The sequence below is a fragment of the Schistocerca americana genome, chromosome 6, assembly GCF_021461395.2.
Source record: "Schistocerca americana isolate TAMUIC-IGC-003095 chromosome 6, iqSchAmer2.1, whole genome shotgun sequence".
In the NCBI taxonomy this organism is placed as follows: domain Eukaryota; kingdom Metazoa; phylum Arthropoda; class Insecta; order Orthoptera; family Acrididae; genus Schistocerca; species Schistocerca americana.
Window position 1 is genome coordinate 400,035,041 of NC_060124.1, and position 27,890 is coordinate 400,062,930.

Here is a 27,890-nt window from a genome sequence, read left to right on the forward strand (position 1 = left end):
TGCTAAACATTTTGCAGTTCTGTACTCACAGTATTCTCTCAATAAATCTGCATATTGCTTTCTGTGTAGAGAACCCTTTGCAAAGGCCAAACTATAAAGAGCACATTGTGCCTTTTTGTGGGAAGTGGGCACTGGTCTTTTTACAAGCAATCTAGGCAAATTTTTATGACAAAAGCTGACTCAAAAGATGAGGTGATATTTATGTGATACACTTGTAGCATCTGTTGTGAACTGGTTACACTACTAAATATGTGTGTCACTCACCCAGAATATATATGTTTTTAGTACATCCTTTGATACATCAGTTTACCCAGAAGAACAGGTGCTTTTTGGGAAGAATTTAATGATCCTTATTATGTTATTAGTAATTCTACTTTCTGAGAAACTCTAGCTACAATTTCCATAGTGAGCTTAGTATATTTTGCTTGCATTTTACAGTGATTTCTATGTAAGCTTATTTTCATGTTTATTAGAACTATCATTAACACACAAATAAAATACTCCTGCTATTGTGATTTTCTCTCCCTAGTTGACTCTTGTATTATGTTAGTTCACATGATTACAACTAAATTCCCTGTGTACTGTATTATACACAAATGTTGGCCTACCTAATAGAACAACAGTTCAGATGTGTATAGACACACACACACAAACACACACACACACACACACACACACACACACACACACACACACAGATTATATTCCATAAATCCTATCTAAAAGACAAGCATAATCCCTGAGAAAGCCCATCTAAAAAAGAAATGGGCTTTTAGGAAACATATACAACCATATTTACAAAAACACATAATTTAAATGCAGTGATTAATATTTGATTTAGTCTACTGTCGTTTACACAAAATTCTCATACTTTGGAAAATATATTTTTATTTTACATGATACTTTCCTTTAGAACATATTAATATACATAGTATCATCTTAATTTCCATGTATACATTAGTACCATAAGCATTACCACAGGCACTGATTTAGGTACATTCAAGTGAAGTTATGTGAATTTATTATATTATCATATAATGTTAGTCTTTACTTCAAGTACAAGTGAAGTTCTACAACTCTTATGAATTAAGCTACAGAGACAAGCAAACAATTATAAAAATTCAGTTTGTTTGCTCAAGGTGAAAATGTTGACCAGAGAGGAGTTTCAAATGTAGTAGTAGTAGTAGTAGTAGTAGTAGAGGCAGAAAGAGAGAAAGAGAGAGAGAGAGAGAAAGAGAGAGAGAGAGAGAAAGAGAGAGAGAGAGAGAAAGGGCAGCCATTGAGAGCACACACAAGGATGTGGATGGATGGTCAAATACTTCTCTGGTCAACTGCTGCAAAAATATTTTGTGCTGATGTGTATGAATACAAGAATTATAGTGGATTAGCCACAGTTACCCCACACCCCTTGCCTACCATAGTTTTTGCTGTGTGTTACAGTAACTGTGATCCTGGACAATCAGGAGAATGTTTGTTCCATCCAAGAAAACCTTGGATATTACTTTCCAAACAAGTAAAATCTGGATGGATTTGGTTTTGCACAAAGACCTAAGTGACACAGTTGTGATGACTGCTTGTTTTCTGGGACAAAGTAGGCATCCTACATGTCATCCCAATCAAAATTATGCCTCAGATGTTAAGTCCCATAGTGCTTCGAGCCATTTTTTAACTATTTTTTGTTTATTATTGTTGTCATTAGAGCATACCTGACATTGTCATAATCAATAACTGCTTCTGTTCTCCACATAGGATTTGACCCTTCTACTGCATGTTTGTTGGTATTAGGTACAGCAACTCCAACACGATTCAAGCCAGAATTTTGGGATCCAAATTTTAATTCTTGGAGAGCCTCTAAGCGACGTTTCAATCTGAAATACAGAGTTCAAATACTTTAAGAAAGTACATTACTTTTAAAATTCATGAAGGTTTGCCAAACGGAAAACATTATCAATGGAAATATGTGTTACAGTCTCCAATGAAAGTGAAAGAAAAGATGGAACACAGAAGAAAATAATATATGAGTCACAGATTTACAATGATTTTTTTGGATGGAAAACATCATTATGTATAAAACCATAAGCTTATTTACAAGATGAGAGAGAGATTTGGGGGGGGGGGGGGGAGGGGGAGAGAGAGAGAGAGAGAGAGAGAGAGAGAGAGAGAGAGAGAGAGAGAGAGAGAGAGAGGGAGGGAGGAATGGGGGGAGGAGAGGGTAGGAGGGATAGAGGGTGACAGAGAGGAAGAAGGAGATATTTATGTTAGGCAAAAATGTTTAAAATTTAAATAAAATATCTAGTACAAGCTGCTAAACAATATATGTAAACACAAAGAATTTGAGATGCATTTTATTCTTTTATAAGAAAAAAGAAAGGCTGTTATAGCCAGGTCATTTCACATTGATAACTATCAGCTGCTAAGAATGAGATAATCTTCATTTGAAAACAATTTCTTACAAAATAAGTTTATCAAATAACAAACAATTAATTTATGGACATTATGGTTTGTTACCATTAGGACCATGATAGGAACTAACCATATTACCTCTGATGGTCCAGTTATGTGAGTTGAGCGGTGAAAGGGGAGGGGGGAGTGGATATGGAGTGCAGACTGGATATGAGAGTGTTATGGTGAGGATGTATAAGGGCTACGTATCCAGAATGAGATTTGCACTCTGCAGCGGAGTGTGCACTGATATGAAACTTTCTGGCAGATTAAAATTGTGTGCCGGACCGAGACTCAAACTCGGGAGCTTTGCCTTTTTCAGGAAAGTGCTCTACCAACTGAGCTACGCATCATGACTCATGACCCATCCTCACAACATTAATTCCACCAGTACCTCGTCTCCTACCTTCCAAACTTCACAGAAGCTCTTCTGCGAACCACACAGAACTAGCACTCCTGGAAGAAAGGATATTGTGGAGAAGTGGCTTAACCACAACCTGGGGGATGTTTCCAGAATCTCAGTTGGTAGAGCACTATCCCATGAAAGGCAAAGGTCCTGAGTTCGAGTCTCAGTCCGGTACACAGTTATAATCTTCCAGGAAGTTTCATATAAGGGCTATGTACACTTACAAGTGATAGTTCTTTTTTATTTTCTTTTTATTTGTATATCAATAAAGTTCCCATTGGTGGTAGGATGATGACAAAGGATAAGCAACATAATTCTATTTAATTCTGTTGAAAACTAAGAAAAGTATGCTGCTGACTGCCAACAATGAACTATAAAGGAGCAGTGTTACAGTTGCCTGAATTCATAGTAGTTCATTGTGAGGCACAATGCATGGACAAAACTTATGCTAGCATATAGAGCTGATGGTCAAGAGCATGAGCATACCAGATTATAAAATGAAGTTGCACATTAATCTTGAGGACATATAAGTTATCTAGAATTTCAGTGTGAAAAATCTTATTGGTATCTCAAGGCAAACAGTCTCTTGAGCTTTATTGTGCATCATTATGGGGCACTGGATCATAAATCAATTAATAAAATAATGTTTGTTTGCTGAATGTTAAGAGTTCTTTTGTTCAAATCTGAACTACCAAAATCATTATGGAACAGTCATTGGCCTGACATGAAACAATAAGAGAAGTAATACTATGGAAACATAGAAGACAGGAATATTCATATATCATAAAGCTGGAACAGGAATGCAGCGTGTAACAGTTTCAGAAAAGTAGTCAGATCACCACAACAAAGCTACAGCAAGTGTATTTCTAAATTCACCAGCACTTGTGAAGGTACAAACTTTATGCATGTTTCTCAGTATATAATTTATCCTGTTTTAATAGTTGAGTTACCATTTGATATTTTACATGGAACAAGTTGTAAGAGTATTTTCTTCTTCTTCTTTGTCTTCTTGTTCTTGTTCTTCTTCTTCTATGGTGATTCACCCCGGGAGTTACCCTTTCTGACCTCCACAGGCTTCATTTGTTCCAGTCACCAGCTCTAAATTTCTGTCTTCCATCACTTCCTGTGGGGATTTGCCTTTCCTCTCCTTCTTGCAGGTGGCTCTCACTTTAAACTTTTCCTTGACCACCTATGGTTGAAATTCTCTGTACATATTCCCCTGTTAATTGCAGATGTCTTCTCTTATAATTGTGCCTCACAATGAACTACTATGAATTCAGACAGCTGTAACACTGCTCCTTTATAGCTCATTGTTCCATAGTATTACCACTGTCCTAATTTTATTTCTAGCTTTCCTTGTCTGAGGCTACATCTCAACTCCGTATAGAATTATTTTCTCCACAAAAGCATGAAATATTCTTTTCTTAATGTCCCACTGAATATTATTATTCCATATTATCCCATGCAAAACTTTATCAGTTCTCTTCCCCATTGTTATTCTGGAAGTAATGTCCTTGTCTCTTGTAATGGAATTATCCATTTCCAAATATTTGTGTTCAGAGTATTTTATTTCTCCTTCCTCTGCCTCAATTTCCACAGAGTCAGTCCTGTCCCATACACATACACTCTGCCTTGTCCAGATATGTTCCCAAACCCAGTTTGTTATACCCCTCCTTAAGCTTTCTCAGCCACGTATTCCATATCATCTTCATTATGAGAGAAAATTGTCTGGTCACCTGCAAATAAAAGAGAATGAAGAGCATTGTCACCATCTTTATTCCCATGTCTGAGCATTTCCTATACCAGCCATCTAGTGCTTCTTCCAAATAAATGTCAAACAAAACAGGTGACAGTCCACAACCTTATTTCAGAACTTCATCAAGGGAAATACTTTGGGTAATCTAGTTTTCATTTATGTCTCATTAACCCTCCTCATTGCTTCCCATTCTAGGGACATTTTCGTAGACTTTCTGCATGGCCACAGAGTCATATATACACTTATATTTTTATTTCTATATTTTTCCAATAATTGTTGACACAGTGAATGTTATAAAGACAGGATGGTCCTTGCCTAAAACCACATTGCTCTTTACTAAAATCTGACACATCATTTTCTATTTTCTTACTGATAAAACTAGAAATAAACCTAGCTGTTGCTGGGATAACATCTATTCCTCTATAATTTGTACATACCCTCTAGCTGTTGCTGGGATAACATGTATTCCTCTATAATTTTTACATACCCTCTTGTCATCTTTTTTTATAAATCAACATATGACAAATTTCATTCCTTAGGGGATCTTCTCTCTCCTCTACTTTCCCAAAAAGTTTTTGTTGAAAACTTATTGTTAAACTTCCTCCACACCTCATAAGTTACATTCATATACTTCCTGGTCCAGGAGTCCTATCTACTTTTCTTTAGACATTGCTGCCTCCATATCTTCCTCTGTTATTTCTATATGTTTTCTTCTAAGATCCTAACTTCTTCTTCTCCATTGTAGTTCAACTTATTTAGGTGCAATAACATAGAATAATGTCGTATTCATTCTTGAGTGAGAATTTTTCTTACAATGTCCTTACTCTCATGTTACTTCTCACTTTTTAAATAACCTCCTATGCTTCATTAGACTTATTTCATACTATTGTCCCATCCATATTCCTGCATAGACTGTCCTGATGTTCATTCCTCTGCATCCTGGCACTCATTTTAGCCTGTTGTCTGATCTTGATATATAAGTCTCTTGATTATGACATCTTATCACTTACACATTCCATATATGTTCTTTTCTTTTCATGAATCATGTCTTCCAGCTCACTGGAAAACTCATCTACATATTTCTTCTTCTTTTCATCCTATCCAAGGGCTGTTCTTGCTGCTTCCAAAACACTTTCTTTCTGGCATTTGTACATAGTTGTGATGTCTTCCATCCTTCCTGTGTTAAGTTTATTCTGGAGCCTACTTAAGTATAGCATTTTGATGCTATATTGTCCAAGAAGGTCTTTCTAAAACTTCACTTCTGTAACTTCACCCTCTATTCTTATGCTAGGTGGTCTTGCCTTGTTGTAGCATGTTTTCCCCACTACCAGTATTTTTTAAAGTGCTGAATAAATTCCTTGCTGTTAGACCCTGTGTACAGTCAATTAGAGTTGAGCACAGATCAGAAAGAGAGAGAGAATGAGAGAGTTGGTGGACAGGCAGTTTAAAGTGTGTCAAAGAAATAGAATGTATACGCCTTAGATAACTGTTCTACTAATGACGCAGAAACCCATAAATCACCATAGACTGTGTACTGAGACAGGTGACTGTACTCTTTGTAATAGATAACTGTGTGATCAGTGAAGGGATCAGACAAACAAACTGGAGTGAATACCAGTGCTTTTTTGGGGATTGCAGTTTTACTATCATGTCATGTGGTTCTTCACACATGACAGTATCCATCTTCAAAATCAAAAGCAGCCTGTTCACCACATGCTCAGAAAATAGATGTTTATGAAAGATACAGGATCTCATATGTTCTATTATGTAATTATTGTTTGTTATATTAAAAAATTGTGAATAATATTCTCTCAGTAGTGAGCCAATTATAATGAAGTGATTGTTGCCCATCTTGGATTATTTTTTTGTTCTCAGTTCACAGTTTCAAAACACTGACTCAGAACTTTATGTTTGCATTAATAAATACATCAAATAAAACATTGAAGGCAGTACTAAATTTGGAATTAATTCTTTTCTTTTGTTAACATTACATCCAAAATACAAAATTTCATAACCAAAACATTACTGGTATGTAGGTACTACGTGCTGTTAAAGAACATTACTGGTATGTTGGTACTATGTGCTGTTAAAGAATGTTCAAAAACACCTTCTGAGACACATTTACAATACTACCTAAAAACATAAAATATTATATAATTACACTGCAATTCTCACTATTGTCAAGTAAACAGTATTGACTTGTGTGTATATGATCTTTTGAAATTTGCACCTGTGCTCTCGTCTTCAAATATTCTGGCACTGTGCCTCTTCATCAATAACATTTCAATGCATGCAAAAATTCCTAGGTTGAAACTTTGCCTGCAGTAATTTTTCTGAAATTTGAAGTGAATGCTTATTGCTCTCGCTATTGAGGGAACGGTCACTGGCCAATCAAAATATTTTTTATAATTCACTGTTTGCCATATTGTGGCAGTTTTAGATAATCAGGTGGGATGTTTTGACATATTGTTGCTGAAGATACCAGTAGAGCCCAGGCCCGAGCTACCATTTTTATGACATTGCGAATCACGGTAAGCAATTGTGCTGTAGATGTTGAGACATACAAAGTTAGATTTACTTCCATCTCTTATGATCCATCTCTTATGATTTCCACTCCTGTGTTCTTTCTCTAGTTTTCTTCCTACTTGGATAAAGATACTTACATGATTGAAATGTGGCAAATGCATAAATATTTCAAAATTCTATTTAGCAGCACATAAACTAAGGTAAAGTCACCTCCTTACCTACAGCAGATCAGTGTGTGGACTTACCTACAGCAGATCTGTGTGTGGAGCACAGAAACAAGTAACAGAAAACAGCGTTCACACTAGCTTTCGAGCAATAGCTCTTTTTCAAATACAAGTACACACATTCACACATACAACCACTTGGACAACCAAATGCACACTGCTGTAGTCATGGCAATATGGCAGTCTTCTGTTACTTGTTTTTATGTTCTATGCATCAATATCGATCTGCTATAGGTGAGCGGTTGCCTTTCCCTTATTTTATTTATTGCTTCAGCCAGGAATTTTCAAAATGTTGTTTAGGCTGAATTTCATTTAGGTTCATGGTTCAGGATGTTATTTTTAATGTGATAATTCTTCTAGTGCACATAGTTTTCATGAAAGTGTTGCTAATCAAAAGATAAGGGCAGATAAAATTTTTACTGCAGTGTAATTCACCAGATATCTTATGAACCAATATGTATTTCCACATTTAGTGACACTACTTCTTATAAAGATTGACATTCTGACTGTTTGGTAATGGGGTTCAAGTTAACTTACAAAATAACCAACAGTAAATTTCAGAAGCATTTACATTTTCCATACCAGACTTGGCCTCTGTGCTTGTTAGATTCTGACCATATTTTGTTGACCTCATTTTTATTCACAAGGTGATTAGGATATTAATTGAGATTTTTGCATAATTTATCAAAATTCTTGATATGGTGCTTATACTCACAAATAAAATGGTCCCACAAATGACAGCCCTTAAATAGTCAGACGTCACCCTGACTAGTCTGTCTGTGACCAGAAAATAGCTGCATAGCATCTTTGAGAGTCCCAGTTGAGTGAGTAAACAATGAACACTTTATTGAGTCTGCTGTGTGTAACCAGTCTACACAAATATGCATATCAGCATCCATGAACACTCGGTAATGTTGGTTTTCTTTAACACAAACTCAGAATTTTTTTTCCTGAACTGCTTTGTGTTTGGTAGGATGGTTGGAGAATAATTGCCATTGGAATGATTGATTGTTGCAAGTGGTGACTTTGCCCAAGTGAAACACTGCTTTGTGCTTTTCTATGATACTTTACTTACTGCAAGGCAGTATGTGTACTGTGAGACACAGTATAAATCTGGACTGCATTTTGTGTTACACATAATCTCTTGCTTTTGTGACTTGTTAGAGTTACTACTGATTTGTGGGCAGTGTTTCTATAAAATTACAACTCATTTCATGAATTCTAATACTGGACTCTTGTTTGTTTGTGAGTGCTGAGCTGGTTTGAGCACTATTAATCATATAAGATTGAGAAACTGGTCATCAATCAAATAACAGGTCATTAAAGATAATAAATGTGTGAAAAATTTAAACCAAAATTGTGGTGTTGTCCACATTATTGAGCAAATGCGTTCCAGTATTCATTAAGCTTCACAACTACAGACTGATGTGATACTGAAGAGGCAATGGATAAGAGGTTATGAAAACCAGATTAATCACCTTACTATGTTAACAAACGCTTTATTTTGTGATATGCATTGCTCATTTTCTGTTTTCTTACTTTACAGTGAGCCAAAAGACTAATCCTGGACCATGATGGATGTCAAGTATGCTCCTCACAACAGAATAAGGGGTCAGTGATCTCTGTGACTATTACTTCAGTTCGGCTTTTCCAGGAGCAAAACACATGGATGCGTATTGCCAGCTCTGAGAGACGGAGGTGGGTGTTTCCCCATAAACCCCTCTCACCTCAGACTGAAGTTTGATAGTTGACAATTGCATGAACCAAAAATTTGCTTACTTTGTTCTCCATCTGTTATCAAAGCATTACAATAGAGATTTATGGAAATTGGTTTTAATTGTACATCACAATGGGTGTCACAGACACACTATGCTACAGGAATTCCTGGCTCGTTTATTTTATCTAATATCTTTATTTACTTTTTGAAATGTGCCAGTCAATGGATATTGTCAGCGTGACATAAGTAATTCTGGGTTGTTCATAGAGAGTAGAAGATGTGGAATCAATGGCATATACAGATAACATAAAGTCTGATTTGGTGAATAACCATAGCTGAGGATCATATTGATAAAACTGAGAAGTTGTAAATGACGTTTTAACTGGCATGACGTCTGCCACCGGTAGCTGAGTAGTCAACATGACAGAATGTCAATCCTAAGGGCCTGGGTTCAATTCCCAGCTGGGTCAGAGATTTTCTCTGCTCAGGGACTGGGTGTTGAGTTGTCCTGATCAGTATCATTTCATCTCCATCAATGCGCAAGTTGCCAAAGTGGCATCAGATTGAAAGACTTGCACCTGGCGAAAGGTCTACCTGACGGGAGGCCCTAGTCACATGACATTTACATTTATTTAACTGGCATGACTAGTTTTGGAGGGTATTGCTTCATAACTGGGTGCTGCACACTGCAAAAATGAGGGGAAAGTGTGGTGTAATACAGTGTTAACATTACAAGTCAAAATTGTTAAGGCCTTGGTTAATGGCTGCTTACACACATGGAATGCCAAGTCATGGGTGTGGGACAAGTGAGCCCATTAACAACAATCATTTTACTCAAAAAATGGAAATTTCAGGTTGGGACATCAACAATATTGTGAAATGGTAGACTGCTACTCACAATGAATATGACACTTTGCATTGCAGATAGGCACAACAAAAAACACTGTTGAACATTGAGAGTGTGGCCAAAGCCTTCTTCAGTAAGGACAAGGAAAACACAAAGCATTCACACAAATAAGCACATCTGCTGCACACATGTCCATTATCACTGGGTCCTCTCTGGCTAGATGAAAACTGTATCATTTTGAGTGGAAGTAGCAATCTGGAATGGGGCAATGAAGGGGGAGGGTTAACAGGGGTGTGGGGGGGAGTCAGCACTGCCTGGAAGAGCAAGCATGTACTAGGTGGCAGGATAAAGCTGGCAAGTGCAGTGTCTGGAGGCTGTGGGGGTGGGAGGGAGAGGGGAATAGGTAGTGGAAAAGAAGAGGAACAGCAAAGGGAAAGACAAGTGGGTGCACTGGCAGACAGTGACACATAATGAAGGTGGCAGGACGTGAACTGGGAAGAGATGATAGGGCAGAGGGGCCAGAAACTGTTGGGTGGGGATGTGGGGACAATAGATTACCATAGGCTGAGGCTGAGATGAGAGTGTAGAATGTGTTTCAAGGGTAACACCCATTTGTACAGTGCAGAAAAGCTGGTGATGGATGGGAGGACCCACATGACTCAGGTTGTGAAGCAACCATTCAAATCAAGCATGTTATGTTCAGCTGCTTGTTGTTCAACAGGGTGATCATTTTAATCATGGAACAGTTCATCTGTGGCCATTCATCCTGGTGGACAACTGGTTGGTTGTCATACCAATATAAAAATCTGTGTGATGATTGCAGCAGAATTGATATATGTAATGGCTGCTTTCATAGGCACTCTGGTCCCTAATGGTGTAGGATAAACCTTTGGCAGGTCTGGAATGGGAAGTGGTGAATGTGTAGACTGGGTTTTGCAGCGATGTCTTGCAGCTGGGCCTTCCACAGGGATATGATCTGTGTGGCAAGGGGTAGGGATTGGCAATGGTATAGGGATGGAATAGGATGTTGTGGAGATTGGGAGGGTGTTGGAACACTACATTAGAAGGGTTGTGAAGAAATTCAGTTAGGTTGTCCCTCATTTCAGGGCATGAAGATAGATAATAAAATACACAATGAAGGATGCTGTTAAGTTGTTCCAATCTGGGATGGGATTGGGTAATGAAGTGGGTGCTCCTTTGTAGCTGGTTCAAGTTTTTGCTTCTTTGTAGCTGGTTCAAGTGGGTGCTTCTTTGTAACTGGTTCCTGGGGGTGGTGGGAGGACTGAAGTTGTATGGGGATATAGATTTTGGCAAGCATGTAGAAGATGGGAGTGTGGGGTGTCACAGGTTGAAGAAGGAAATGGATTAAGGTGAGAGGTTATGGAAAAGGCTCAAGGCTTTAGGAAGGGACTGGAGGATTTGCTCCATTTCTGGGATGGGATAACTCTGGCCAAGTTTATAGGTAGAGTAGCCGGACAGCAGGCATAGGCCTTCACTATCCTCCAGCCCTGGTCTGCATGCATAGTTCCCATGTTGTATCCCAATACACCCCCCCCCCCCCCCCCCCAAATCCTTCCACCGCACCCAACTACCAGTTGCAGAAGAACACCCCCTCTGTCACCAATGCTACCCCAGACTTGAACAACTGAACCACATCCTTTTTGATGGCTTTGATTATCTATCTTCATGCACTGAAATGAGCGACATCCTACCCAAGATCCTTCCAGCTCTCCTAAAGTGCAGTTCTGTTGCCCACCCAAACACCACAACGTCCTAGTCCATTCTTTTGCCACTCCCAATCTCAACCACTAGCTACAGGGATCATACTGTGTGGAAGATTCAGGTGTAAGACCTGTGCAATCCGATAACCCAACACTTCCTACTCCAGTACTTTCATTGGCTCATCAGATGACAGGCCATCTGTGAAAACGGCAATGTCATATACCAGTTCTGCTGCAGCCGTTGCACAGTTTTTTATATTGGTATGACTGCCAAGCAACTGCACACCAGGATGAATGGCCACTGGCAATCTGTGCCAAGGGCAAAATGAACCACCCTGTGGCATAACATGCAGCAAATATAGCATGCTTTATTTAAATGGTTGCTTCATAATCTGAGCTATCTGGATCCTTCTCTCCACGAAAAGAATTTCTTGTAATTATCTTTACAACACATTCTCTGTTCCCAGAATCATCCTGGCCTCAACCTATGGTAAACTACTTTCCTCACACCCCCACTCACTCAACAGCTTCTGCCCCTGCCCCCTCTGTCATGCTCCCAATTCCTGTCCCCTCATCCTTATTGTGTGCTGCTGTCTGCCAATGCACCCACTGGTCTTTTCCCATTTTCTGTTCCTCTGCTTTTCTACTTACCATTCCCTTCCCCCCTGCCTCCTCCTCATCCTGCAAATGTTGCATTTGGCAGCATTGTTCTGCCAACTAGTGTCCACATTCTTTACAAGGCAGACCTAAACCCTCTCCTCCCATATTGCTATTCCTCCCTCTTTCCCATCCAACCCCACTTGATATGGCACAGTTACGTTCTGGCCAGAGTGGCCAGAGATAGTGGTCATATGCATGAGATATGTGCTTGCTTGTATGAATGTGTAGGTGTTTTTCTTTGCCTTTCTGAGGATGCCTTTGGGTGAAATCTCAATGTGTAACAGCATTTTCATTGAGCCTGTCTGCAACTCACTGTCCTATCATTTCATTTTCATAATATTGTTGATACATTTTACCCATTCATATGAGACAGTAGGATGTGCAAGCCTGACTCTTCTCTTGTGCTCTGGCATGTAAGTGGGCACTTTCATATTTCTACTTTATGTCTGAGTCAAGTCCCTCCCTACACAGCATTTTCTGTTGCAATTAACTGGCCTGCCTGTCCCGCACACATGACTTGACCTATCATATGAGTAAGAAGCCAATAACTGGTGATTTAACTGTTTTGTCTTGTAATGTTAACACTATATTATACTATGCTGTGCCCTTCCTGTTGCAGTGTGTAGCACCCAATGATGGAACAATATTTCCACTAATAAAATATTATTTATAACTGATGTAAATTTCTCATTCTTATCAATGTATGTCCAAGTCTGATTAAAGAGAAAGCTTTAAGATCTACATATATTTTTGTTTTAAATGGCATTAGTTAAACCCTCACTTATAAAGTAGATTTTCAAATGTGTAACTCCAATGTATATGTCCACCTTTTTAACTTTGCAGCTCCTTGTATTGGTCATGTTTGGAGTTACAATTTTGGACGTGAGGTCCACCAGTTGTGAGAAAAATGGTGTTTTGCATAACTGGTGGACTTCACATCCAATGTATATGCTTTACCTTGTAGACATTTGTTGTCCAGGGTTGTTTGAGATTATCTTTTAACATCATAAATGGCAAACTAAAGCTTCAAATAATCTTTGTTTATTATTGTTTGTACATAAATGATAATATGAGACTGACACACTAAATGAGTAATGTATACTGCTGTGTCAGTGAATGCTGGCACCTCTACTCACAACAACTGTCCACATGTGGACTACTGCCAAAAAGTTCCTCCCTTCTGCTTTGGCCACTAATGTTTTGTAGTGATCTGTGACATCATTCCCATGGCACAAGACAACCCCTATGTCAAAATTACTGTGTGTCTTATGACTCAGTTTAAGTACAATGAAATGAACACCCTTAGCTGCTTACAGGCATTGACATATGTCAACGGGGACAGACGAAAATGTGTGCCTCGACCAGGACTCGAACCCGGGATCTCCTGCTTACATGGCAGATGCTCTATCCATCTGAGCCACCGAGGACACAGAGGATAGCGCGACTGCAGAGATTTATCTCTGGCACACCTCCCGTGAAACCCACATTCTCAACGTATTGTCCTGCACTACATTCGTAGTGCCCCTGCCCATTATACTCATTACTCGTTGCCGATTCCCGTAAGAGTTCGGAAAAATATATCTAAAAACAAAGATGATGTAACTTACCAAACGAAGTCTATCGACATACCAACGCTTTCGTTTGATGAGCTACATCATTTTTTTATATATATATATATATATATATATATATATATATATATATATATATATATATATATATCTAAAAAGAAAGATGATGAAACTTACCAAACAAAAGCGCTGGCAGGTCGATAGACACACAAACAAACACAAACATACACACAAAATTCTAGCTTTCGCAACCAATGGTTGCCTCGTCAGGAAAGAGGGAAGGAGAAGGACAACCTGAAAACAGCTTTTGCATCCCGTAACTACCCTCCCGACCTGGTACAGAAGCAAATAACCAGAGCCACATCCTCATCTCCTCAAACCCGGAACCTTCCACAGAAGAACCCCAAAAGTGCCCCACTTGTGACAGGATACTTTCCGGGACTGGATCAGATTCTGAATGTGGCTCTCCAGCAGGGATACGACTTCCTCAAATCCTGCCCTGAAATGAGATCCATCCTTCATGAAATCCTCCCCACTCCACCAAGAGTGTCTTTCCGCCGTCCACCTAACCTTCGCAACCTCTTAGTTCATCCCTATGAAATCCCCAAACCACCTTCCCTACCCTCTGGCTCCTACCCCTGTAACCGCCCCCGGTGTAAAACCTGTCCCATGCACCCTCCCACCACCACCTATTCCAGTCCTGTAACCCGGAAGGTGTACACGATCAAAGGCAGAGCCACGTGTGAAAGCACCCACGTGATTTACCAACTGACCTGCCTACACTGTGAAGCGTTCTATGTGGGAATGACCAGCAACAAACTGTCCATTCGCATGAATGGACACAGGCAGACAGTGTTTGTTGGGAATGAGGATCACCCTGTGGCTAAACATGCCTTGGTGCACGGCCAGCACATCTTGGCACAGTGTTACACCGTCCGGGTTATCTGGATACTTCCCACTAACACCAACCTGTCAGAACTCCGGAGATGGGAACTTGCCCTTCAGCATATCCTTTCTTCTCGCTATCCGCCAGGCCTCAATCTCCGCTAATTTCTAATTTCAATTTGCCGCCGCTCATACCTCACCTGTCTTTCAACTTCATCTTTGCCTCTGTACATCCGCCCCGACTGACATCTCTGCCCAAAAAATGCCCAAACTCTTTGCCTTTACAAATGTCTGCTTGTGTCTGTGTATGTGTGGATGGATATGTGTGTGTGTGCGAGTGTATACCTGTCCTTTTTTCCCCCTAAGGTAAGTCTTTCCGCTCCCGGGATTGGAATGACTCCTTACCCTCTCCCTTAAAACCCATATCCTTTTGTCTTTCCTTCTCCTTCCCTCTTTCCTGATGAGGCAACCATTGGTTGCGAAAGCTAGAATTTTGTGTGTATGTTTGTGTTTGTTTGTGTGTCTATCGACCTGCCAGCGCTTTTGTTTGGTAAGTTTCATCATCTTTCTTTTTAGATATATTTTTCCCACGTGGAATGTTTCCCTCTATTATATATATATATATATATATATATATATATATATATATATATATATATATATATATATATATATATACACACACACAACTTGAAAGCGTTGGTATGTCGATAGCCACACAAACAAACACAAACATACACACAAAATTCAAGCTTTTGCAACAAACAGTTGCTTCATCAGGAAAGAGGGAAGGAGAGGGAAAGACGAAAGGATGTGGGTTTTAAGGGAGAGGGTAAGGAGTCATTCCAATCCCGGGAGTGGAAAGACTTACCTTAGGGGGCAAAAAGGACAGGTATACACTCGCACACATGCACATATCCATCCGCACATACACAGACACAAGCAGACATTTGTAAAGGCAAAGAGTTTGGGCAGAGATGTCAGTCGAGGCAGAAGTAAAGAGGCAAAGATGATGTTGAATGACAGGTGAGTTTTGAGTGGCAGCAACTTGAAATTAGCGGAGATTGAGGCCTGGTGGGTAACGGGAAGAGATGATATATTGAAGAGCAAGTTCCCATCTCCGGAGTTCGGAAAGGTTGGTGTTGGTGGGAAGTATCCAGATAACCCGGACGGTGCAACACTGTGCCAAGATGTGCTGGCCGTGCACCAAGGCATGTTTAGCCACAGGGTGATCCTCATTACCAACAAACACTGTCTGCCTGTGTCCATTCACACGAATGGACAGTTTGTTGCTGGTCATTCCCACATAGAATGCATCACAGTGTAGGCAGGTCAGTTGGTAAATCACGTGGGTGGTTTCACATGTGGCTCTGCCTTTGATCGTGTACACCTTCCGGGTTACAGGACTGGAGTAGGTGGTGGTGGGAGGGTGCATGGGACAGGTTTTACACTGGGGGCGGTTACAAGGATAGGAGCCAGAGGGTAGGGAAGGTGGTTTGGGGATTTCATAGGGATGAACTAACAGGTTACGAAGGTTAGGTGGATGGCGGAAAGACACTCTTGGTGGAGTGGGGAGGATTTGAGGAAGTCGTATCTCTGCTGGAGAGCCACATTCAGAGTCTGATCCAGTCCCGGAAAGTATCCTGTCAGAAGTGGGGCACTTTTGTGGTTCTTCTGTGGGGGATTCTGGGTTTGAGGGGATGAGGAAGTGGCTCTGGTTATTTGCTTCTGTACCAGGTCGGGAGGGTGGTTGCGGGATGCGAAAGCTGTTGTCAGGTTGTTGGTGTAATGGTTCAGGGATTCCGGACTGGAGCAGATTCGTTTGCCATGAAGACCTAGGCTGTAGGTAAGGGACCCTATGATGTGGAATGGGTGGCAGCTGTCATAATGGAGGTACTGTTGCTTGTTGGTGGGTTTGATGTGGACAGACGTGTGAAGCTGGCCATTGGACAGATGGAGGTCAACGTCAAAGAAAGTGGTATGGGATTTGGAGTAGGACCAGGTGAATCTGATGGAACCAAAGGAGTTGAGGTTGGAGAGGAAATTCTGTTCTTCTTCTTCACTGTGAGTCCAGATCATGAAGATGTCATCAATAAATCTGTACCAAACTTTGGGTTGGCAGGCCTGGGTAAGCAAGAAGGCTTCCTCTAAGCGACCCATGAATAGGTTGGCATATGAGGGGGCCATCCTGGTACCCGTGGCTGTTCCCTTTAATTGTTGTTATGTCTGGCCTTCAAAAGTGAAGAAGTTGTGGGTCAGGTGATGAGGAAAGAGGTTTTAGATAGGGTGGCAGGTGATTGGCGTGAAAGGAAATGCTCCATCGCAGCGAGGCCCTGGATGTGCGGAATATTTGTGTATAAGGAAGTGGCATCAATGGTTACAAGGATGGTTTCTGGGGGTAACAGATTGGGTAAGGTTTCCAGGCGTTTGAGAAAGTGGTTGGTGTCTTTGATGAAGGATGGGAGACTGCATGTAATGGGTTGAAGGTGTTGATGTATGTAGGCAGAGACACATTCTGTGGGGGCTTGGTAACCAGCTCCAATGGGGCGGCTGGGATGATTGGGTTTGTGGGTTTTAGGAAGAAGGTAGAAGGTAGGGGTGCGGGGTGTTGGTGGGGTCAGGAGGTTGATGGAGTCAGGTGAAAGGTTTTGCAGGGGGCCTAAGGTTCTGAGGATTCCTTGAAGTTCTGCCTAGACATCGGGAATGGGGTTACCTTGGCAAACTTTGTATGTGGTGTTGTTTGAAAGCCGACGCAGTCCCTCAGCCACATACTCCCGACGATCAAGTACCACGGTCGTGGAACCCTTGTCCGCTGGAAGAATGACGATGGATCGGTGAGCCTTCAGATCACGGATAGCCAGGGCTTCAGCAGTGGTGATATTGGGGGTAGGATTAAGGTTTTTTAAGAAGGATTGAGATGCAAGGCTGGAAGTCAGAAATTCCTGGAAGGTTTGGAGAGGGTGATTTTGAGGAAGAGGAGGTGGGTCCCGCTGCGACGGAGGACAGAACTGTTCCAGGCAGGGTTCAATTTGGATGGTGTCTTGGGGAGTTGGATCATTAGGAGTAGGATTAGGATCATTTTTCTTCGTGGCAAAGTGATATTTCCAGTGGAGACTACGAATGTAGGATAGTAAATCTTTGACAAGGGCAGTTTGGTTGAATCTGGGAGTGGGGCTGAAGGTGAGGCCTTTGGATAGGACAGAGGTTTCGGATTGGGAGAGAGGTTTGGAGGAAAGGTTAACAACTGAATTGGGGTGTTGTGGTTCCAGATTGTGTTGACTAGAATTTTGAAGTGTTGGGGGGAGTGGAGCTGGAAGTGGGAGATTGAGTAGTTGGGAGAGACTGGGTCTTTGTGCAATGAGAGGAGGTTGAGGTTTGTTGGGAAGGTTGTGGAGGGTGAGTGAGTTGCCTTTCCGGAGGTGGGAAACCAGGAGATTGGATAGTTTTTTGAGGTGGAGGGTGGCATGCTGTTCTAATTTACAGTTGGCCTGTAGGAGGATGCTCTGAACAGCCGGTGTAGATGTGGGAGAGGAAAGATTAAGGACTTTTATTAAGGATAGCAGTTGGCGGGTGTGTTCATTGGCTGAGTTGATGTGTAGGTGAAGGATTAGGTGGGTGAGGGCAATGGATTGTTCAGTTTGGAACTGGTATAGGGACTGATGGAAAGAAGGATTGCAGCCAGAGATGGGAACTTTAAGTGTGAGGCCTTTGGGGGTAATGCCAAAAGTCAGACAAGCCTGAGAAAATAGAATATGGGAGCGTAATCTGTCTAGGGCGAAGGCATGTTTGCGGAGGGAATGTAAATAAAACTTAATGGAGTCGTTGTGGGGGTGTTGTGAGGGTGACATGGTATTAGAAGGTGGAAAGTGTAACATGAGGCTGAAATGAAAATGAAAATAAAAATATATGGGGAGAGATAAAGGTGGACTGGAAAGTAACTGGAGATCTGGTGTGAAAAAAGGAGAAAAGGTGTTGGTTACAGCTGGGCTATGTTGGACTTGGGTTGGTAGACAACGATGTGCACAAAGGTTAGGTGGTTGTGTTGCCGCCAAAACACGTTGCATTTCGAAATCTTTCCTGTCATCTTATTTTCTCCTTGTGTTTTTGGTTTGTTTGTGTGTCTTTCGACCTGCCAGTGCTTTCGTTTGGTAAGTCACATCATCTTTGTTTTTTGATAATTTTTTCCCACGTGGAATGTTTCCCTCTATTATATTAATATCATTAATTGAACCCAACTGTTACGTTTGTTATTGTCACTGTTGCATTTCGAAATCTTTCCTGTCGTCTTATTTTCTCCTTGTGTTTTTGGTTTGTTTGTGTGTCTTTCGACCTGCCAGCGCTTTCGTTTGGTAAGTCACATCATCTTTGTTTATATAAGATGGTATCTGTTCTTTCGGACATGTCCGAAAGAACAGGTACCATCTTAGTATACATATCAATTTAAGTACTGTGTAAATTTATGTTATGTTGGTGATTAATAATGGAGACAGTTCAGTGCATCCAAATGACACTGGGAGGCCCTCACAAATTGCCAGTTCCAGTTGCATGCAAATTGTTTTTATAATATACTGATTGAAAGGGGAGGAAAAATAAAAATAAATGGAACAGTGACATAATAATAATCAAACAGAATGTTATTATGACATACATCAAATGATTCTGTCTCATTGGGAGATTAAAAAACCATAATTGGATTTTGTCTTGGTAAAGTATTAAGAAAGTTATTGATATGTCTTTATCAATGTTTTAACTAGTTAACAGTAATCAAGACATTTCTTTTAAGTGAAACTAATTGTCAGAAGTGAGATATTGTGACCTGTTTCAAATGATGTACATCAACTGCTTCAAAAGACTTTTATAAAAATGTGTCAAAATTAAGATGAGCAGTGTTATCATACAGCCTTTGCAGGATTAGTTGATGGATAGTGTCTCCAACGAAACCTTTTATGTGACTGCTAATAAGAGGTGGTTCTGACTTTCAATACATGTTAGCAAAGATGGGTATAATTTCTGAAAGAGAAATCAAATATGAAAACGATAACCATATGAAGAAAGCTGGCAAAGAAAATATAGGAAAAAAAGTTGGATGAAAAGGGATGCATAATTGCAAGCAACTTTGACTTAAGACCAAAAAGTTTCTATTATGTTACACCAGAACCAACTATTGTTGTGTAAAATTTAGAGAATGATAAAGAAAGCAATATTCATCTAAAGTAAGCAATCCAGAATAAATTGATTGGTCACAGTTGGTATCAGATTGATGAAAACTGCAGTGATTTGAATAGAACTATATCACAACCAGTTTTACATTTGTGTAGGCAATTGATATTTTAGATGTATTGTCATATACAAAATTTAACATACTGTTTTAGGATTTTATTTTAAAATCATAATCAAATTGATTTTAGAAAGTAAATTTATTTGTGACTAAGTTTATAACATTAAATAATTCTTGGTAAGTGTTACAATAGGTTCTTGTCATAATTCAAGATTTTCACTCAGACTGAATCCCAGTATTGCACATTTCTTCATAGTTTTATATGTTTCATAATCTAATCAAATGGCATTGCATGGGAGTGAACTTTAAATGGTAAATTCAAATAATTTGCATCTAAGCAGCACTACTTAATGTTTGTAAAATTGTGAGACTGCAATGGCAGAAATGACTCAAATTATAATGTCATAATGAGCTAAAAGTCACAAATAATGAGGAGTATGCAAAGTCTAATGTAAGTAAACTCCCATATGCAGGTACAAGATTTGGCAGTGAGTAATCCTGAGGCTAATAATGTGCAAGAGAATAATAACCCTAAACCACACTTCTTGCTAGGACTGAAGGTAGAAAGTAGGTTGTGTCACAAGATAACCTGACGTGAGCGCAGAAATTCATCCATTGATTTAGTCATCATTTTCTGTAACTCCCCTACGCTGGTGGAGACAGTTGCAACGCCAGCGGATGGATACATCTTGATTATTCTATCAGTAGTTTGAATGAGAGCACTGAGGTCACTGTTACAGACTGTGAGTATTTTCTGTTTATAAACAGGCAATGTGTGACAGATATATGTCCTGAAGATTTTTGTCATTAGTTTCCTTGCCTGCCTTTGTTTAAAAATGATGAAGTAACTGGGATGATTGCGGTTGCTGAGTTCTTGAGTGTGGAGCACTGTGCTTGATGTGAACAGACATATTTATGGAGCTATCTGAGAGGTGACTCATTGAGTTGAGAAGGGGCAGGTGAAGTGGATTTGGGAGTAGATGTTGAGATAATGGAGGAAAGAGCAAAGAGCTTTGCCACCTTCCTACATGTCAATCTCCACCTCTCAGTCATCTCCATAAATACATCTGTTTATATAAAGTGCACCAAGCACAGCTGTCATCTGTTCCATGTCAAAATGTATCATCCTTACAGCCTCATAACCTATGGATGGCATATCTGCAGCAGAAAGCAAGAGTTGCTGAAATGTACCTTATATCTTACCAAAGCCTTTATTGACAGACAGTATTCTATCAAGCTCATACATAAACAGATCTCCTGTGCTATCTCCTCCTTTGATGCCAATAAACTTGTTAAACAGCCACCAACCAGCAGTCCTCTGATCAACCAGTATTGTCTTGTCCTTAAAAAACTTTACAATATTCTTCATCAGGGCTTCAGCTACCTCTTGCCATTCCCTGAGATGCGGGATCTCCTAGCCAAAATCCTACCCACATCACCCAAACCTACAGAATATTTTTGTCCATCCATGTTCCAGCGCTACTCCCGATCCTGCAGTCCATGGGTCATTCTCTTGTCGACAGCCCAGGTGCAAGACCTGTTCCATACATCCATACACCACATCCTACCACAGTCCAATCACAAGCATTTCCTACCCAATAAAAGGCAGGGCAGCATGTGAAAGCAGCCACATTACATATCAACTATGCTGCAAGCCCACTACAGTATTCTTTGCGGGCATGACAAGTAACCAATTGTTCATATGACTACTTCCAAATTGTGGCGAGCCACCAAACTTGACCATCCAGTTGCCAAATGTGCCACACACCAAAACACAAATGACTTCAATAGCTGATATTACTTTCCTACCCAAGTGTCTTTGAAGCCCACAGGTTGGAACTGCCTTTCAAGGATATCCTGCACTCTTGCAACTCCCTAGCCTAAAACTCCATTGATTTGCTTCCCACTGCCTCTTCTCTCCTTTTCACGTCTCTCTTCTGTCTACACCACTCCTTCCCCATCCATATAATGTACTGCATTTTCCCACAACAACCTTCCACTCCCTCCATGTGGACATTCTCTCTCTTCCATCACTCTCCATCTTAATATTTCTTATATGCTCTGCCATCTTAACTCCTGTCACCTGTTAGGTAGCTTCTGAGTCATCTGTCAAAAGACCTGCTTTACACTATCCCATTACCCATTTCGTACCTCATGCATAATTCACTACCCACTCCTCACCTCTATGAGAACAGGCAACTGCTTCCAATAATGTCTCACTATGGTTGTGCATGTTAATGTGCATAGTGCATACTTTTGCCAAATAACACAGCACTCTCTTGGAAGCTGGTGTGAATACTGTTTTCTGTTACATTCATTTATGCATCACACATCAGATCACTATAGTGAATGTGAGTGGTTGCTTTTACCGTACTTTACATATTATATTTGTATTAATTAGGTTCAGGAATTTGGTCTCTTTTCTTTGTTTGGTGGGCACTGTTTTTGATTTTGCACTAAAACAGTAGGTTGCTCCTAAACTTCCAGCTTAGAATTTTTTATGGTCAGGAATGAATAACATCTTTGTATTATTGCACATAATATTTCTGAATGGTGTTATTTACTTTTGTACTTAAAAAAGTCTTTCATTTGCAGTCTAGCTGATTATGATTGGTAGGAACACACCTGAAACTCAAGTAACATGCACCTGTTGAAAGAATAAGAAATGTATATCACTGACCATCAACAATGGACATAGAGAAGCATTATCAGAGCTTGCTGCATTCAAAGTTCTTCACTGTAAGATGGGATGCTGTTGTCATGGGGAAAGAGACTTGATGATTTGATGAAGAATGGTTCCTTGAAAGCTAAATAAATTTTCTGACCAGTTACATGTATCTATATACCACCCATCATTCATCTGCTAGTGGATGATAGCACTTTGTCAGTTTTGCTTGTTCATGTCCCAAAATTTTCATAATTATTATATGGAGAATAAATTTTGAGAAAGAAAAATATGGCAATGGTTTGTGTGTTTATGGGTCTCTGTAACAAAATGAATTGCCAATTTCAGTATAATTTCCCTTGGTATAACAATTGGGATGCTTATTGTAATAATAATAACATGTGCAATAAAGCTTATAGACTTATTAAAAGAGATATATGTTGCTCTAAGTCTACAGAATACACTTCAAAGGCACCAGAAACTCAGGATAATAAAAGTAAACTTATCGTTCTTTTGCCTGTAATTACTTAACTTGGAAAAGCGACTCTGATACAGAGTTTTGTCAAATATCAGTATCAGAAAATTTATATAGCCTAAGCAGTAGAATGCAAAAAAGTTCCAATCATTCTTACGTTTTTGTTCGGAGGAAGAATGCCACGAACAGCACTATTACCATTGTTCCAAGCACTGCTGAAACCACAATTAATATTATGGTTAGAATGCCTTCTATGTTCGTAGCATCTTTGCTGCCTACTTCCTGGTAACTCTTAAGGTTAAGGTTCAGCTCTATCCAAAACCTTGACTGCAGCTGGATGAAGGTGTCTTGCTCATAAAATTGCCTGAAAAATGTAATTGTCTTTTTTTATCATATAATTTTTCTGTCAGGTAATCCATCATAAAGATTTACATTTCTTAAAGTCTTAACTTTTTATGGGTGGTGCATCACATTCTTATTAGGTCTTAAGAGGAATGAAATTTGTGAGACAGAAATATTTTATAAACATGTTGATTCAGTTTGTAACACTATGGAAGAATTTTTTATGACAATAATTATTTATCTTTAATTTCTTTGAGATAACATGCTATCTTCAGAACTGCAATACAATACATCTAGCATAAGACTGAAAATAAGGATGATAATTTAAAGATAGGCCACCAAAATGTCATGTGATACTGATGAAAAGCATGTGTATGCACGAATTTTGGTCTAAACCGAGTGAAAATTCATCCCAACAAATGTAGTTACAGATATGAATTCCAATTAACTATCTTCAACATTTTTCAGAGTTAATTAGATATCTAAGAGCACTAAATAATATTTTTCCATTTCCCTAATGTACATGGATGCAGATAATTAAGGTTCATGTTAATAACAGTGGAATTATCTCAGGCAGAGTGCTGCTCACATCTTATTAGTTATTTCTTTCCAGAGAAAAATATTCATGTTTCTTCTCCTGTACTTTAGACCTTTTTCAGTTATAGTGCCCATCTCATCCTTGGCCTTGTCTGATATGCCCCTTACTTCAGTTATGTCACATGTCCACCATTCAACAGTTTTATTTGCAACATGTCACATTAACTAATTTCTGAAGAATAACTTCCTTGACCAACTGAATCCTCAAATAAACTCAGTTCCAAAAATAACAGACACAGGTTTAATTCTTTAGAGCCTGTATGAATGAAGTTTGTTATAATGACACTAAGTCTGACACCTTCCAAGCGTGAGAGATGTAGGAAAAACAGAATACCAAGCTCTCTCCACATGGCAACATCCCTTTTGCAAAGTCCAACTTCCTAATAATGGCAAAGAGTAGTAGAACTGATTGTGGTAGTGCATCATCCAGGCAATGTCTTCCCAATGTAGCTGGCTGTTCTGGAACCACTGGCTGCCACTGCAGAATGGGCCTACATAGTTGTCTCACAAAGGGACACTTTCGTCTAATTAGCTCAAACCCAGTTTTGGTGGAAAATGGAAATAGTTCAGCATGCATGCACTGACCAGGAGTACTACCACTGTGATTTACATTGTTCAGGTAGCTGTTGGCATTTATTACGCTTGTTGTCACAGCATTCCTGTCTTTCTTTATCATATTGCATTATAATTTCTGACTGTATAAGGTAGTCTTCGATTGTTCATTCTGATAAGATGTTCACTCCATTTTCATCTGTTGTCTTCAATTTTGTTTCTTCTGTTAAATATGTCACTCTTTATTGATATATCTACTTTGGTGCATCTTGTCACAAGCCTTCATTTCAGCTGCCTGGATCTAACTTTCTTGTTGCTTGTAAAAGACCCTTGACTCACTTTCATAGAGTAATGTGGGGATGGGCATTACTTTAGAAATCTTCACAAATTGCTTTTTGTGTCTTCTTTCTAAAGTATCTCTTTATTGTCCCATGTATCTTTCCTTTTTCTTCCTTGTTTTTGCTTTCTCATCATCATACTTGCATGTGATATCACATCCCAGAGAATTAAAATGGCTGACCAATTTTGCTGCTGTATTTTTTTCCAATGACTTTCCTCCGTTACAATTGTGACATCATCGGCATATAAAATACAATCCAAAGTAATTTCTTTGCCTATTGTAATACCTATATTAAAAACTGATTTTCCCTATGCATTCAATATATTTTTTATCTCATACATTAACCAAATAATTTATGGTTTTCAATCACAAACACATCAAAACAAGTTTTGCATCACCCTGGTTACGAGAACTCCTGAAGATAGACGCTGACTATGGATATTGGCCCTTTCCTATTTTATTTGACTGTTCTGAGATGTCACTAAGCCTGCGCAAAGATGTAAACAACCATGCATGAGTAGCACCTATTGGACGGAGGGGTCTGACACCCGATCAGTTCCAGTTATTCCGCCGGGGAGGAGGCACATGGCTTGTGTTGTCTGTAGTTCAACCATGCCTAGACGGTCAATATTGTGGTTTGATTATGTCTGCATTGTTACTTTGTGCTAGGAAGGGCTCTCAACAAGGGAAGTGTCCAGGTGTCTCGGAGTGAACCAAAGCAATGTTGTTTGGATATGGAGGAGATATAGAGAGACAGGAACTGTCAACGACATGCCTCGTTCAGGCTTCCCATGGATTACTACTGCAGTGGATAACTACTACCTATGGATTATGGCTTGGAGGAACCCTGACAGCAACGCCACCATGTTGAATAATGCGTTTTGTGGAGACACAGGACGTTGTGTTACAGCTCAAACTGTGCGCAATAGGCTGCATGATACGTAACTTTACTCCTGACATCCATGGCTTGCAACCACGACACCATGCAGTGCAGTACAGATGGACCGAACAACATGCAGAATGGACCACTCAGGATTGGCAACACGTTCTCTTCACCGATGAGTGTCACATGTGCTTTCAACCAGACAATCGTCGGAGATGCCTTAGGCAACTGTCCAGCAAGTGCAGCAAGTTGAGGGTTCCCTGGCACTACATTGGGCCGACGTACGCCACTGGTGGTCATGGAAGGTGCCGTAATGGCTGTACAATATGTGAATGCCATCCTCCGACCAATGGTGCAGCCATATTGGCAGCATGTTGGCGAGGCATTCATCTCCATGGATGACAGTTTGCACCCCCATCCTGCACATCTTGTAAATGGCTTCCATCAGGATAACAACATTGCTTGACTAGAGTGGCCAGCATGTTCTCCAGACATGAACCTTTTCAAACATGTCTGGGGTAGATTGGAAAGGGCTGTTTATGGATGATGTGACTCACAAACCACTCTGAGGGATCTATGCCAAATTGCCATTGAGGACTGGTATAATCTGGACCAACATTGCCTTGATGAACTTGTGGGTAGTATGCCACCACAAATACATGCATCCATCAATGTAAGATGACGTGCTACTGGGTATTAGAGGTACCAGTGTGTACAGCAGTCTGGACCACCACCCCTGAAGGTCTCGCTGTATGGTGGTACAACATGCAATGTGTGGTTTTCATGAGCAATAAATAGGGCAGAAATGATGTTTAGGTTGATCTCTGTTCCGATTTTCTGTACAGGTTCCAGAGCTCTTGGATCCAATGTGATGCAAAACTTTTTTTGAGGTGATCTAGACTAAATTTGAAAATGCCATGCATAAAAAAGGAGAAATCTTCAACAGAAGTATGATGACTCTCATTCACATATGGCACAGAAAGGCATTTAAAATTTACACAGGTAGCAGTGAAGTTCTCAATGAAATATGTAATGGTGATCAAAACCATGAATTTTCCTGAACTGAAACATTAAAATCCTGATTTTGCTGGTAGTCTTATGTATGCAACAGAGTCAGTGGAAAACTGTTCTGGGGATATTGTGTTCCGGTGGAGAGCTTACCGTGTGATTACATCTCTCTCAACTGGATGTTTCCCTACAGCATCAACGAAATGAGCAACTACATCAGTTGAATCTGCTAGTGCCAGTCCACTTGAAGAATCAACACTTTGCTTGGTGCTCTCAATGCCACAGTCATACTGGAATACATCACTGAAAATGTCTTCCATCTGAAACAAAAATGAATATTGCCATGATACTCTGAATTCCATAGTTAGTGTTTCAGTAGTTGGAAGTGCTAGAAGACTGTAAATAATTTAAGGAGTAAAGGTACCAACTCACGAAACTGCAGATCAGTTGTGGGGAGTGAGAGGAAGGGTTGGGAAAGACTGAGTGATGGCTGGGGGAGACAGATGGTGCATGAAATATAAGTGTGGGAGTATAGCAGGTGCACAGGATAGGAATGGAGCATGGGGACCCTGAGCAGTATGTTTTTGCAGTGTCCAATAACAATGATGTGAATGACTGGACTGATGGGGGGAGGGGGACAGAACTGGGAAATGGGCAACTGCAGGAAAGAGGTTATGGATGTAAGATAAATGATGATGTGGTGTTGCCCTAGAAAAGTTCGCAGTCTTGTTTATGTGCCTATCAGCAACTCAAGGCTTCTACTATTTTCCTCCTTAAATTTTTACACATGTAATATCCTAAGTATCCTATACAATAATACATGGTATTTTAATTACATAACCTTGCCCTGTCACAGTATATACATGCCAGGAATGAAAATTGCAATAAAAAAATATTATTTTACACCAAAGTTACAAAAATCAATCAAATACCTTTTTAGTGCCGTTTTTGGTTATATTTGTGTTTCTTGGGGGTCAGCCTTAATACTCTTTGTT

General features: G+C 39.9%; 1 protein-coding gene across 1 annotated transcript in view; it reads right to left on the bottom strand.

Annotated features, from left to right (window-relative positions):
• Positions 1-27,890, bottom strand: part of LOC124619549 (cadherin-23-like) — a 490,213-nt gene that overhangs the window by 9,752 nt on the left and 452,571 nt on the right. Inside the window, exons 30-32 of the mRNA XM_047146019.1 lie at positions 27,049-27,215; positions 23,331-23,537; positions 1,707-1,868 (exon numbers count right to left, since the gene is read on the bottom strand). Coding sequence (XP_047001975.1) covers positions 1,707-1,868; positions 23,331-23,537; positions 27,049-27,215 — 536 coding nt within the window. The remainder of the gene's footprint in view (positions 1-1,706; positions 1,869-23,330; positions 23,538-27,048; positions 27,216-27,890) is intronic.